The sequence below is a fragment of the Parambassis ranga genome, chromosome 8 (assembly GCF_900634625.1).
Source record: "Parambassis ranga chromosome 8, fParRan2.1, whole genome shotgun sequence".
Lineage (NCBI taxonomy): Eukaryota > Metazoa > Chordata > Actinopteri > Ambassidae > Parambassis > Parambassis ranga.
Window position 1 is genome coordinate 12,615,145 of NC_041029.1, and position 13,107 is coordinate 12,628,251.

The window sequence follows — 13,107 nt, forward strand, 5'->3', positions numbered from 1 at the left end:
TTTATGGGTTTCATTGAAGTTTCTGAGAGTAAGGAGTCAGTCCTTATGCACCCTCTTGGTCACTGTTCTGAGAAAATGTGTTTCATTGTAGGATGTTGAAATAGATGAATAAAATAGTCACAATTACAATAGTTTGATTGAAAGTTTAGATGCTGCAAAAACTAGAGGAGATGATGAGAGGAGCAGCATTTTTGCCACCATGCAGACGACCGGGACTGAAGAAAGGATGAAGCCTGTCCGTGAAGGTGTCGGTGAAGGTGTGAACGTGAACTCCAGAGTCCGCACAGAAGAAGGAAACACGGCCTTCTGTGTAATCCACAAACACGCTCACCTTCTTGGGTCGTTGCTCTAGAGCCACCAGGGTGACGGGAGAAGTGTTAACAAGGTACTGGCCTCCCACCTTGAGGCTCAAAGTCCAGAAACCGTTGGCGGGGCAGACAGTGAACTTCCCCTTCCGGTTTATGGACTGTCCTGCAACACCTAAGGTCCATTCGATTTTTTCACCAACCTCCACTTCCCAGTAGCATCTGCCACTGCTGAAGCCTTCTTTAGCCAGCACGTTTGCCACGCGGTCAAAGCGCTTGGGGTTGTCCGGTACCTCTTGAAGCTTGTCCGTGTGCCTCACCTGCTTCCTGTCATCTGAGACCCAGAGGAAGGGGTGGGCCGTTTTAGCACTTAGATTGACATCCACTGAGGAAGAGGAGGGGGGAGAAGTCATGACTGAATATTTTTTAGAAAGGACTACACAAAATTATTATTTTAGGTAAAAATGTGCCACTTATTTATGACCAATTGTGACTTTTCTGTGCAAAAAGTCTATGAATTACTCTAATTAATCTAATTCTACCATTTAATTTTTAAGCTCAAGCAGACATTTGGACAAATCCTATGATACTGATCATAGCCTTGGGTCAGACATAATAGAAAGAGATGTTGACCTTTGACCTAAAGATTTTGCATTCACAGAATGTAAATAAAGGTGGATGGACCTTTCTGTAGAGTGTGGGAGGCTTTGATAGAAACTATCATAGTGGCACCCAAGTCCAAATTTGTTTAAAGAGGTGGAGCAGAAGTGGAGCCAATGTGGGAGGATAGCCACATATTTAGGGCCTGAGGCAGAGGCCAGAGGCAGCAAAAGTCTTAGCTCAGTTTAGCACTTACTTACAATTCTGAAGTCAAGTGTTATTTCGAATGTGTTTCTGGTTAGAATCCTGAAATAAGGCACTAAAAATGTTATGGTTTATTCTATGACACAAAATACAGTAGTGTCTTGAACAAGGCGGTCGCTAACAAGTGGCTACATGTGACACATGCAGCTCATCATAGTGAATTGGGGTTATATGTCATTCTCATGATGTAATTCCTGTACAGCCAAGATTTATTTCATTCTGGTCTCACTTGTTTGATAATAACACACAAGGCTTACCTATGTATTTTTCTGTTCTCTTCAGTTCTAAGGAAAAGGAAAGAGAAATTAGATTTATTATATATTCTCCAGATTAAATTAAAAACATGTTCAAATTGCTTACCAGCTTTAGAGAGTCTGTTGACCTCCATCTTTATTTTTTCCATTATGTCTGACAATGCTCTTCTAGTGACCCCAACGCAAGGGTCCGTTTCTATGGTAACCTTAGACCAGTCCTTCATCTTAAGAGGGTGACATTGAAACAATTCTCAGATATATGTATAGCAACACTGCTTCACCAATGTCTTCATGTACAGGTGCTTACCGTGGTGACGTCCTTTAGATCTTCACTCTGATCAGAAACCTGCGGATCAGGCTCGGCCATCTGCCTCCTCAGATTCTGGATCTCGTCTTCGATCTCGTGCACCAGTGCATCCACCCTCTTTGCCTCCTGTTTCTGTTTCTCCTCAATAGCAACCACAACCGCTTTGTGACTCTTCTCCATGGCTTGTACAAGGGCAGAGAAGACCTTCTGACTCTCTCGCACCTCTCTCAGGTAGGAGCTCTGATTGGACACCCGTCATTAAATGATGCACGTCTTTACAAGATTTTATTTATGTTTGATGAAGCTCACCTTTTGATGCTCAAGAGAGTATTTCAGCCTTTCTATCTTCTGCTGCCTTTCCTGAATCATTTCCTCAATGTCTACAACCTGTGTGTAACACTGACATGAGTACACACACACACACATACACACAAATACTACATTTGTGAGATAAGATCAAAGATGTACCATTTCCTCATCAGGTGGTTTCTGTGGCCGGGTCTTCCTGTACTTCTCAGAGACATCAGCCAGAATGCGGTTGACGCTGAGGTCCGGCCGGTCAGTGAACACCCTCCTGCAGTCGGGGCAGTACTTGATCTGGTGTCGTGTCCAGTAGTTGCAGAGGCAGGACAAACAGAAGCTGTGTCCACATGGTATGGTCACCGGGCTGGTGAAGATGTCTCTGCAGAGGTAGCACAAAAAGTGCTTCTCTGGGAGGAGGCTGAGGGTAGCGGTCATACTCTGGAAGATGGATGTTGTTGTTTTTTATGTTCTTTGTAGGCTAGTTTGCACTTGTTACACATGTTACACAATGTAACACACCAAAACCTAAAGTGAAGCAGTAGCTATAGAAATCACCAGAAAAATGATAACAAGCACTTAATACTGATACCCTGAAACAGAATCATTAATATAGCATTAAAGAATCACATGGTGACACAAATAGAGGAGAGTAAAGGATATTATTAATCCCTAGCTCTAATTATTTTCTTTCAGCTGGCTCTCTCATTGTCACACAGTTCTCCAGAGAACAGGAGCAGGTAAAAATATGCAGTCAAACAGGTAGCAACCAAATTATATGTTACATCACGGCGAAGAAACGCGTCAACACGAAGCAAAAACGGCCTAAGTCACACTGTGTAATTCCTCAGCTTTGACTCAGTGTACTCACACAGGAACAGCCTCGGGTTATGTAACATGGTCATAAAAGGTTCAGAGGACTGACAGAAAATCAGAAAGTGCTTTTAAAATGAATGTGAGGTCTTACCTCTATAGCTCAGCTGATGTTCACAGATTTGTGAAGTTGAAGTTGTGAAGTTGTGCTTTCAGTCTGTTCACAGGTTGTGGTAATACACAGCGGTTAGCAGGTGCACTGAGGTATGTGATCTAAGAAAGAGGCAGTGCTTCTACACGAAAGAATCCTCAGCTGAGACTCCACCCTCAGTGTTATCTGAGCTGCACTTTAACCACCAGGAAATGTTGAAATAGAGCACACATATAAAACACACACACATATACACACTCAGGTGAAATCACAACTCAATGTTTATTTTTCGCTCTAATGTCATTCATAAATCATTAGCATGCTTATTGTTATACTTTAGCAGCCTGGGATTCAGTCAGCCTACTGCAAAATGTAGCATTTAGCATTAGCCTGGTAGATAAGCCAGTTAAATGTTGCTATCCTTACTTCCTGTGAATGCACAGCTTGCATTTGGAACAGCACTACCCAGTTAAATGCATGTTTTACATATGAGTAAATACACAATGTACACAGCGTGCTGTGTGTCTTCCTGTCACGTTCGTGGAGCTGCAAAGAAGCGATTGATGAATATGGAGTTGAAGTTGAGTCTGGCAGGTGGAGCCACTCTGTTCTCCATATGTTCTATAGCCACCTGTGCTGTTCCACCTGCTGATCCACCCACCGCCCCACCTATGATACCGTAGAGGACCATCCCTCCGGGCCCTTCTATACACCCAACCAGTGCCCCCATCACTGCCCCCACAACAACACCTGTCCCCAGTCCTCTGGCCAGAGAGGTTCTGAGCCATCCGTTGTCCATCTCTGCCTTGGCTCTGATTTCTGTACCGACATTGGCAGTGTAGGTGTCCTTCTGACAATACAGCTCCTCTGCTATGTACTGCTTCTCCATCTCAGTCCACGTCTTCTCTATCTCTGCTGCTCTCTTCTTCCTGAGCCTCTTTTCCTCCTTCTTTACACAGTCCTCTGCCTTCTGGAAAGTTCTGCTGGAGAAGTAGGCCCCTCCTAAAGAGGCCACCATCCGCTCGATCTTCTGCAGCAGCTCTCTCTCCTGGCTTCGATCCCTCCAGTTCTTACTGAAGACATGAAAGCGTCCGTCGTACTTCTCGATCAGTTCCCTCAGGTGCCAGTCAGTCTTCTTCACTCTGTCTTCCAGTACAGCTCCTTCCAGACTTCCTTCATAGGCCAGGAGGACCATGCAGTGTCTCAGACAGTGTCTTCCAAAGCGCTTCTTCATCAGTCTGGACGTTTTCATGTCATTTGGGGAAATTTTCTCCATGTCAAAAGCAACAAGAAGGGCATGAGGGCCTGGCATGCATAAGCACTTAGACCGTCTCAGCTCCATCTTCCTCTTGGCCCGAGATATATCTTTGTCATAAATATTTGGTCCATTAATGACCACCACTCGCCTACCAGCCAGCTCTCCACTGTTCTTTACACTGCCAGAAATGCTGGTGACATCCTTAGAAAACTCCTCCCTCCCAAATATGGCATTGGTTAGAAGGAACTGAGAGGGTCCACTGCTACCGACCACCATGAGCCTCAATTCTACAGCAGAGCCTATGAAAAAAATGCAACAAAATCAACTTACCAGCTATGTATCATTATTGTGCAGCAATAAAACATAGATTTTTGTGCTTGTTATTTTTGCACAGGGTGAAGAAAAGCATGCAAAACATGCAGCCCAGTAAAGTGCATAATAAATCTTACCTTTCTTCCTTTTATCCATTTGGCAGATTAACACAAATCACTTCTTTTATAATGCAAAATCCTGAAGCTTCTGTCTGCACCCGTGTCTACGCTCAGAGATCACACACACATGCCTGCCCATCTCCTCTTCACTCTCTTCCTCCCTGATGATTGGACGATTGGGGAACAGATATAATATTAAGTGGAAAATGCCCTCGGGGTGTAAAGCGGGCAGTGTGCACATTCACATTTATTGACATCTCTAATTAAATAGTAATAAATGTACTGGGACATTTTGGATTTAATGTGGGATGAAGGAAGACAGATGTATATTGTCTTTGCTGTGGATTGGTTTATACACAGACTCACACTGTAGAAGCTGCCACAAACTGTGTTAATCTGTGCTGATGAGAATCAACAGCTGATCATTCACAGATCTTTGTTGGCTCTTACCTCAATGTTCAGATCTGAAATTATAATCTTCATCACTGAATTCTTTATGTCATTAAAACACTCTGATTTTATCAGGGCTTTACAAAGTCTCCCACACCAGGCAGTGTTCAGAAAAATCTATAGCTCATTAGATGACTTTGATCCTGTGAGAGTGGGGCACGTGCAAATTTACAGTCTAATTATAGATTCATTTTTTTTGTCACTGCAAAAGCAAATGTTTCAGCTTATTTCAAATGACTGTGTAGGCATGTGCTCTGCTGTATACATGTTGAACAGTTATGTACATCTGTAGCCTATACATGGCCACCACTTAATGCTAAGCTACATATACGTTAACAATGGACCAAAACAAATGACAAACAATAGCCTCATATATTATTTTGAATGAACATTTGACTTTGTCACTATGACTATTAGTGATTGTTTTAGTTGATTATATTGCAAACTTTTTTTAATTGTCATTTTACTGTTATTGTTATTAAATCTGTTTATACAGTACAAAGTTTGATCCATCAAATTACTCAAAAGAAAATTATTAATGAATGAATTATTAATTTGACAAATGTGTATTCTGTGACTGCCACTATAACAGCCATACATCTAATCATTGCTAGTAAAACAGCGCCCCTGTGTGGTCAAACTGTGAAGTGCACAAACAATGAAGCATTATGTATACATTCCGTTTCTGTATAGATACTTTAATGTAAAAGGCCCTTATAATTTATTATAATATATATAATCATTTTTTTAAATTCGTTAAGCTTCTTAGCTGTGTAGTCATTTCTTGGTGAATTTCAGCCAACTTCTGTTGCTACGACCTCCCGGTACTGTAGGTGGCGGTATGCATTTGGAAATTAGTAGCAGAAGAAGAACAACAACAACAAAAAGATGCAGAAGAAGAAGAAGAAGAAGAAGAAGAAGAAAAAGAAGAATCAGAATCGTACGCACCTATGGTGCCAGAAAAGCTGATTCACTTCACGATGGCGTCGCTGTCAGCATAATGATCAGACGCACAGTGTGTGCGGCCGGTCGCGCCCTCTCTGCCAGCCGGCGCTGCTTCTCCGGTGAAGGGGTACCTGTAGATGTGCCTGAGGGGGCTGCTGGCCCTCCACATATCGCAAAGGAGGCGTCTCTTTACGTACACGTAAGCCGACTTTGGTCTTTTTGGTAAAGTTAACTGCGCCATGTGTAGACGCAGCATTCAAATACCTTCATGTGAACTTCATCCTTGTTCCTCAGTGGCCTTACTGTCTCAAGAGGTGCTCCTACTGCAACTTTAACAAGTACATCCCCAAAGAGAGCAATGACCACATCATGACTACGTGCCTTCAGAGGGAGACAGAGACCCTGCTCCAGCTCAGCCAAGTGTCCCGGTACAGGCCTTCTATCTCTGTTTATCATGACGTGCCACTATTCACCCTCACCATCCGTTCATTTGCTTTGCAGTATCACCTCAGTATTTTTTGGTGGTGGGACTCCGAGCCTGGCCCCCCCCTCAACCATCGCTGCCGTCCTCAAAATCATCTCCAAGCATGTGAATCTTCCAGATGACGCTGAAGTCACACTGGAGGTCAACCCAACTCCTGCTGGGATGTCCAAGCTGAAGGATTACTGCCGTGCTGGAGTGAGCCGGTTCTCCATTGGGGTCCAGGTGACTATAATCTATGTTTATTAATAACTGATGACAGAAAATAGATTGCAGCTTCAGGTTTCTTATCACATTTCTCACAGTCTCTACAGGATGAGGATTTGAAAAATCTTGGCCGAGACCACAGTTCCCATGATGCTTTGCAAACCATTGAAGAAGCTAGGAGGCTGTGCCCTGGCCGAGTGTCAGTGGACATCATATTCGGACGGCCCAGACAGACAGTTGAATCCTGGGAACGCGAGTTAAGTGAGCTGCTGAGGGTGTGTGATGACCACGTGTCTCTGTACCAGCTGACCCTGGAGAGAGGCACCCAGCTTTTTAAGCAGGTGCAGAGTGGACGAGTGACGGTGCCCGCTGAGGATGTGATGGCACAGATGTACCAGCATGCCAGGGAGACCCTGCAGCAGCATGGCTTCCTGCAGTATGAGGTGTCCAATTTTGCAAAACATGTAAGTCCTTGAATGATGCTGATTATTAGCCACAGTATGAATGAGTGGTGAAAACCCAGGACGTACAATAAAATGTGCAAATCAGCTTTGTAGGTCATTTAATGTACACACACCAAGCGTGGATGGCATAGAGAAACAACTCCTCCCCTCAGCACAGTGATCTTTGTGTTTGCAGAATTCAGTGAGTCATCACAATATGAGCTACTGGAAAGGCAGGCAGTACATCGGTGTTGGCCCAGGTAATATTATCCAGATTAGAATCAGTAAGTCATGTTGACTGTATTTGTGGAGAAGTCATATTTTTCCTGTTTTGTAACAGGAGCACACGGCCGGTTTGTTCCACTGGGGGAGGATGGTGTCCTCCGAGAGGCCCGTACGCAGACTCTGGAGCCTGACGTGTGGATCTATGAAGTCCAGAAGAGGGGACATGGGACGCGGAGGCGGATTCAGCTTGGCTATCTTGAGCTGTGAGCTTCTGCACATTACATAGTGAATATAATTAGAAATCACAGCTGCAGTCGTCTGCACATATCGAGTGTAACAGTGAATGACAAACCGTGCGTAGTTCGCTGTCCTTGCGAAATGCTGTTATCACTCTCTGTGCTGCCAATGTGAAGTTCTGTTCTGAAAGATGTTTAATTGGCAGATTGGAGGAGGTGCTGGTGATGGGAATGAGAATGACCAGGGGCATTTATCACAAGGTGAAGCACACAGAGAAGCTTTTCTACATATTGTATTCATTTTCTTATCCTTGGAGATGTGAGACGTGATCATGGTTTTTTTTTTTTGCTATTTAACAGCACTGGGAGCTGTTCAGCCCTCATGTGGGGCTACATGAAGCCTTTGGTGCCTCTGTGGAAGTGCAAGATTTGCTACAAAGTGGAAAACTGATTCTTGATGACAGGTGACATTCTTTTCCTGTAGGGCTAAATTGAAATTACACAGAGAAAAGCTGTGCTTGAATTTACACAGATAGTGACATATAAAAGTCACATATATTTAAAAATCCAAAATATTTAGTTAACTGCAGTATGTGACAAAAACATGGCCTATATTCTTCCATTTTTAAAGTAACCTTGGTGTCTGTGTCAGGGGTCTGCGGTGCTCCTGGGAGGGACTGGCCTTACTGGACAGCATACTTCCAGCTCTGCTGGTGGAGCTGGAAAGACAGATTCTTCCGAGGCTTTCTGATGGGCGAATAACGAAGACCTCTAACCCTCACTAACAGAGCAATTGTGTGTTGCTGACATAAAAGGGATCAAAGCAGATGGATATATTATATATGAGACTGATGTGTGAAGTGTAAGTTATAACTCAGTGGCATCAAAGACTGTTCATTATTAAATCTAAGTATTACTTAAAAATAATTATTATGTGTTATTTATAAGATATAATTTTGTAGAAATAATTCCAAACAAATAATATCTTTAAAATAAAGCACTGAAAACATGATTTATTATATTAGTCATCAGTCATATGGTCACATAAGTGATCAAATATAGAATTAGTCTTAATAGATGTTTAATCTATTAATAGATGTTTAATCTATTAATAGATGTTTAATCTATTAATAGATGTTTAATCTATTAAGCATGCAATAATGAAAGGATAATGACCGGGTGTTTATTTAGGGGTTCATATAATAATAGAAGTGAACATAAATGAGTCATTGCTTATAAACTCTAGATATTTCCTGAGTGCCCTCTCCATGGTGCTGATCTCATTCATCTCTCCTCTCCTCTCGCCTCTTGTCCTTTCCTCTCCTCGAGTGTGTGGACAAACTGTGCTGCTCAGCAGGCATTGTCACCATGTCCTTGATGCCATTCGCAGCAGCGTCGTGGGCGCTCTGATTGTGAACAGTCTCTCGCTCTGATAGCGGACATGATGAGACGATTAGGGTGTTTGAGTCATCCCTTTCAGGAAGCCCAGCTCCCTCCCACACACTTATGTATCATTTGACGTTCAAACTGAACAGATGACGACAAAGAACACAGATTATTAAAAAATGTTCACATTTTATTAGAGCATAATATCATACAGTTAATACATAACCTAATAAAAACGCACCGGTCCAGCCAGGTGCTATAGGAGTATAACTCCTTACATTTACCACATTGCAGCATACTACTGCAATTTGTTTACGGAGAAGTCTCAAAATTCATTGAATCTGACACTTCCCGGGTTTTTTGTGTGTGGTGCTTGATCCAAGCACCTGCCGCAGGTCGTTGGTGAAGCTGGGTCGGCGCGCCAGAGGGACCACGGCGGCGCACGTCTCACCGACTCCCCTGGTGTGGCTCCCTCTCCTTCCCACCCGGCCGACGCACAGGGACTGGTAGGTGATAATGGATATGATCTCATGCTGCGACGGGCTCGTCTCGTGGGGCAGCCCGCCCTGAGCAGCAAGAGCTCCGAACACATCGTTCAGCCCGGTGCCGTTCTTAGCAGAAGTTTCAAAGAATGGCACATCCTCACCGAGGACGCCTCTCACCTCTGCCCGGGTGACGACCCGCTGTGCGTCCAGGTCAGCTTTATTCCCGCAGATTACAGCTGGCGCACTCTGCGGATGTTTGAATTTTTGTAACTGTGCCTTAGCCACTTTGATCTCATTGAGAAGCTTACAGACATCATTCAAAGAGTTTCTGTCATCCAAACTGAAGACGAGCAGGAAAATGTCACCTGCAGGACAGAGAACATTCAGTTCAATGAAACAGAAAACACATTTCAATATATCATCAATGAAACTTTCAAAAATAATAAATATTCTCTCTTGTAATATATAAAGACTCCTGACCTGTCAGTATGGTGAGTCTCCGTTTTGCCGGGAAGTCCCTCTCACTTGCTGCGTCCAGGACATCGATCTGGTATGCCTCCCCTCTGATGTGGAACAGCTTTCTGTGGAAGTCCTCCACGGTGGGTTCATAGTCCTCTTCAAATTCTTCCCCCAGGAACCTCTTTATGATGTTGCTTTTCCCCACTCTGGGCGCACCCAGCACCACTATCCGGTGACAGTTCCTGGGTTTGATCGGGACATCCAGAGACCTCTTTAGGGGTCGATCAGTCGGTGCTTTACCTTCAGCCACTCTCTTTCCCTGCTGTCTCCAGCAACCTTTAAGCTTTTTGATGATGCCCATCCCTGTCTTCGATAAGTTAGAGATTTTCTGGCGCTGGAGTTGGGTGACAGTGGCGGTTGACGGGTGCGTAATGCGCGTTTGGTGATGCCCGGTGAGAGAGTTGAACATATGAAGGATGCCATCAACTGGAGAGTAAAACTTCTCAGCTGTGGTCATGTCTGTGCTCTTCAAAGCGTCTCTAGTCACAGAGAGGCTGCGGGAATCTTACCAACCCTAAATTTGATTCTCCATCTGTGCTCCGGAGCAGAGCCGAGGATCCTCTTTTATACACCCACATGAACGCAGTCTCTGCGTCACCAGTCTTATTCAGAATACATTCCTTTTATAGACGCACGCAGGCTCCTCTCTCCCTGTTTGTGTCAAATATTCCTTTCTAGATGTGGAAATGTACAGTGAAGTTTAAATTTTTATGCACTGCACCGTTTCAAAATGTTAGAGAGAAACTGAACATTTTGTTGTGAGGAAAACTTACCCAAACCTAATGAGTTTATTTTTAGCGCCTCTTCTTCAGGTGTTTTCTGTCTCATTACTCAATCACTCATATGTGAATGTATTGTGAGCTGAATGGCCAAATCCCTGTAGGCAAGTGCTATATAGCGTTAATGAATTGCGTTCATTCCTTTTCCTGCTGTCATGGAGACAGTGGGCATTTGTATGTTTGTTCATTTTTCGCTCGTAGTGTTTCTATAAAAGAGGCGGTTAAAAACGCATCCTAACACAGCGTGATATACCACTGCATTGGTATTTTATTAATCATAAAGCCTGCATGCAGCTGCATACTTTTATTGTTTTTTTTGTCCTCAGCGATCACGACTTGCTCTCAGTCTGTGAGGCAAAACTCACTCTGCTGTGATTCACAGAGCACTGATGACGAGTCCTCTGCAGAGCCAGCACTTGAATATTCTTATTCAATTTTCCACTGTACACTCAATGGCCATAAATGAGATGTTCAAGGTTTAAAGCTGAAGGACGTGTACGGTACAATATGTACTTTTTCTCCTTAATTCAAAAGCCAGAACATGCTGCAGAACTATCTTCTTCAAATCCAAGGGCACTCTGAATGCACCGCTCACATAATGTGTTCTTCCTGAATACCTGAAGAACTGATTGGACGTGGAGTCCTACAGAAAAAAGTGCACTCTCGTTTTAACAAGTACAGCAGTTCAAAACCAATTTTGCAATAGAAAAAGGTCCCTGTTATTATAGAGACAAACATTTTTCAAATGATCTAACCACATATGAACTTCACACATGTTGTGATCTACCATCATATGAGTTTTGATCTTCATTGTGCCCCTAAACAGGTTCAGTGTTGGTTTACATCAGCTGATGGTGGAGTGACCCTCATCACTCCTTGCTCTTATATCACTCTCCTTACATATACCCTTCTATTAATCATCAAACTGTGATTCATGTGCAAACAGGACTCTCTTTCTTTCCTCTTCTTTGTTGTATCTGTGCAGTGGAAGTAACTGACCCCACAAAGTGTTGGATTGCCACGCACTGCCCACTCAGAATCCTTCTATGTTGAGCTGTTACATATCCCACTAATAGAGTTCTAACTGTAAAAGACATCTTGGTCAATAAAATTATGTAATAATGAATATGAAATTTACATTACATTTTTTAATATCAACCTTATTGGGCTTTCCCCCCTGTATTTTATAGGCTATTTGCAAGCAGGTTAGCTATGCTTAGGTCATAAATAAAGTATACATAGTTCAAAAAAAGGCTAATATAAGGTAATGTTATTTTATTTAGTTATAATTATGTCAATATTGAAATAGATTAGAATTAGCAGAGGATGGTTTCGATCCATCGACCTCTGGGTTATGGGCCCAGCACGCTTCCGCTGCGCCACTCTGCTGCATTCTATGGGATTTAACCTCCCACTGTGTTCTTTCAGCTGCCTTCAGAGGATGCAGCATAGTGTGCATTGTAATATAACAATCTGCCCCACTGCACTGAGATGACAAAATAAAGCCACTAGAGGGCAGAAAAGAAAACAAGATGGAATCAAGCCAATGGAGTGGACATGATAATCAAAGAAGTGTATCTCTGTTTCAAAATCTGAATGTCTGGACTGGTCAGCTTCATGTCGTTAAGTCTGCTGGTAACTTTCAAGATTACAACCAAGATGTCCAGGCATCAGCGGGTTTCCAGTGACCTCAGCATTTGTCTGCCATGGACGGAGGGTTTAACAAAAGAGGGGCTGTCTTCATCCAAGAGCAGAGGGAATATGAGAAGGGACTGTGGGCCCTGCAGGTGGCACTGTGAACAGAGAAGCAGGAGGCTTAGTGCAACCGTCTGGTATGCACTGTGTTCTTTGCTACCTCTTAGCTATGAGGAGCATTATAATGAAGGGGCTTTGTGTCTGAAGCCAGCAACATCTTTCAAGTCAATCATCATTTTTGAAATATGAGAGCGGCGGTTTAACAATACACCTGGCATATTAGCCTTTAGGTAGCAGTTACATTTCTTTGCATGCATACAGCAGCTATTAGAAGGAGGTGTCTGTGGCCGTGCAGCAGCTCTACGGGATAGCATCTCATACTTAAGTGTACTACAGTTTCCCTTATAGAGCATTTGTGGTGGCTCAGAAACCTTAAGGCTCCACAACCTAACAAACCACATTCTAAAAGGAAAAAACCACCAACAAATTCAAATACATATCTTTATCAATTTGACAAGATACATATTATAAATACACATATATAATATATGTGCTGCAAAAAAGTACAGAAAT

The 13,107-nt window shown here is 43.1% G+C and overlaps 4 protein-coding genes across 4 annotated transcripts; 1 reads left to right on the forward strand and 3 right to left on the reverse strand.

Moving 5' to 3' along the window:
* Window positions 1–114: 114 nt before the first annotated feature.
* Window positions 115–3,140, reverse strand: btr02 (bloodthirsty-related gene family, member 2). The gene is made up of 7 exons (XM_028411123.1): window positions 2,998–3,140; window positions 2,199–2,471; window positions 2,040–2,117; window positions 1,731–1,970; window positions 1,530–1,647; window positions 1,427–1,453; window positions 115–690 (listed from the first exon to the last, which is right to left on the reverse strand). The coding sequence occupies exons 2-7, from the start codon at window positions 2,466–2,468 to the stop codon at window positions 146–148; spliced, it is 1,278 nt and encodes a 425-aa protein (XP_028266924.1). The 5' UTR covers window positions 2,469–2,471; window positions 2,998–3,140; the 3' UTR covers window positions 115–145.
* Window positions 3,141–3,526: 386 nt separating this feature from the next.
* LOC114439291 (GTPase IMAP family member 4) lies at window positions 3,527–4,729 on the reverse strand. Its single transcript, XM_028411125.1, has 2 exons — window positions 4,702–4,729; window positions 3,527–4,551 (listed from the first exon to the last, which is right to left on the reverse strand). Exons 1-2 carry the CDS (start codon window positions 4,718–4,720, stop codon window positions 3,527–3,529), a joined length of 1,044 nt encoding a protein of 347 aa, XP_028266926.1. The 5' UTR covers window positions 4,721–4,729.
* Window positions 4,730–5,991: 1,262 nt separating this feature from the next.
* rsad1 (radical S-adenosyl methionine domain containing 1) lies at window positions 5,992–8,511 on the forward strand. Its single transcript, XM_028412079.1, has 9 exons — window positions 5,992–6,277; window positions 6,373–6,506; window positions 6,580–6,784; window positions 6,865–7,230; window positions 7,406–7,469; window positions 7,550–7,697; window positions 7,877–7,931; window positions 8,031–8,134; window positions 8,323–8,511. The coding sequence occupies exons 1-9, from the start codon at window positions 6,134–6,136 to the stop codon at window positions 8,453–8,455; spliced, it is 1,353 nt and encodes a 450-aa protein (XP_028267880.1). The 5' UTR covers window positions 5,992–6,133; the 3' UTR covers window positions 8,456–8,511.
* Window positions 8,512–9,388: 877 nt separating this feature from the next.
* Window positions 9,389–10,579, reverse strand: rasd2a (RASD family member 2a). The gene is made up of 2 exons (XM_028412659.1): window positions 10,022–10,579; window positions 9,389–9,906 (listed from the first exon to the last, which is right to left on the reverse strand). The coding sequence occupies exons 1-2, from the start codon at window positions 10,515–10,517 to the stop codon at window positions 9,389–9,391; spliced, it is 1,014 nt and encodes a 337-aa protein (XP_028268460.1). The 5' UTR covers window positions 10,518–10,579.
* Window positions 10,580–13,107: the final 2,528 nt, after the last annotated feature.

What these genes read in the sequence shown, in the direction of transcription:
- btr02 (XM_028411123.1), bottom strand. Translation starts at nt 2,468, where the DNA reads ATGACCGCTACCCTCAGCCTCCTCCCAGAGAAGCACTTTTTGTGCTAC. An exon ending in AACCACCTGATGAGGAAATG is followed by an intron (nt 2,118 to 2,198) that starts GTACATCTTTGA and finishes TGTTACACACAG; the next exon opens with GTTGTAGACATTGAGGAAAT. An exon ending in ACTCTCTTGAGCATCAAAAG is followed by an intron (nt 1,971 to 2,039) that starts GTGAGCTTCATC and finishes GTGTCCAATCAG; the next exon opens with AGCTCCTACCTGAGAGAGGT.
- rsad1 (XM_028412079.1), top strand. Translation starts at nt 6,134, where the DNA reads ATGATCAGACGCACAGTGTGTGCGGCCGGTCGCGCCCTCTCTGCCAGC. An exon ending in AGGCGTCTCTTTACGTACAC is followed by an intron (nt 6,278 to 6,372) that starts GTAAGCCGACTT and finishes CTTGTTCCTCAG; the next exon opens with TGGCCTTACTGTCTCAAGAG. An exon ending in CAGCTCAGCCAAGTGTCCCG is followed by an intron (nt 6,507 to 6,579) that starts GTACAGGCCTTC and finishes TTTGCTTTGCAG; the next exon opens with TATCACCTCAGTATTTTTTG.
- rasd2a (XM_028412659.1), bottom strand. Translation starts at nt 10,517, where the DNA reads ATGACCACAGCTGAGAAGTTTTACTCTCCAGTTGATGGCATCCTTCAT. An exon ending in GAGACTCACCATACTGACAG is followed by an intron (nt 9,907 to 10,021) that starts GTCAGGAGTCTT and finishes TCTGTCCTGCAG; the next exon opens with GTGACATTTTCCTGCTCGTC.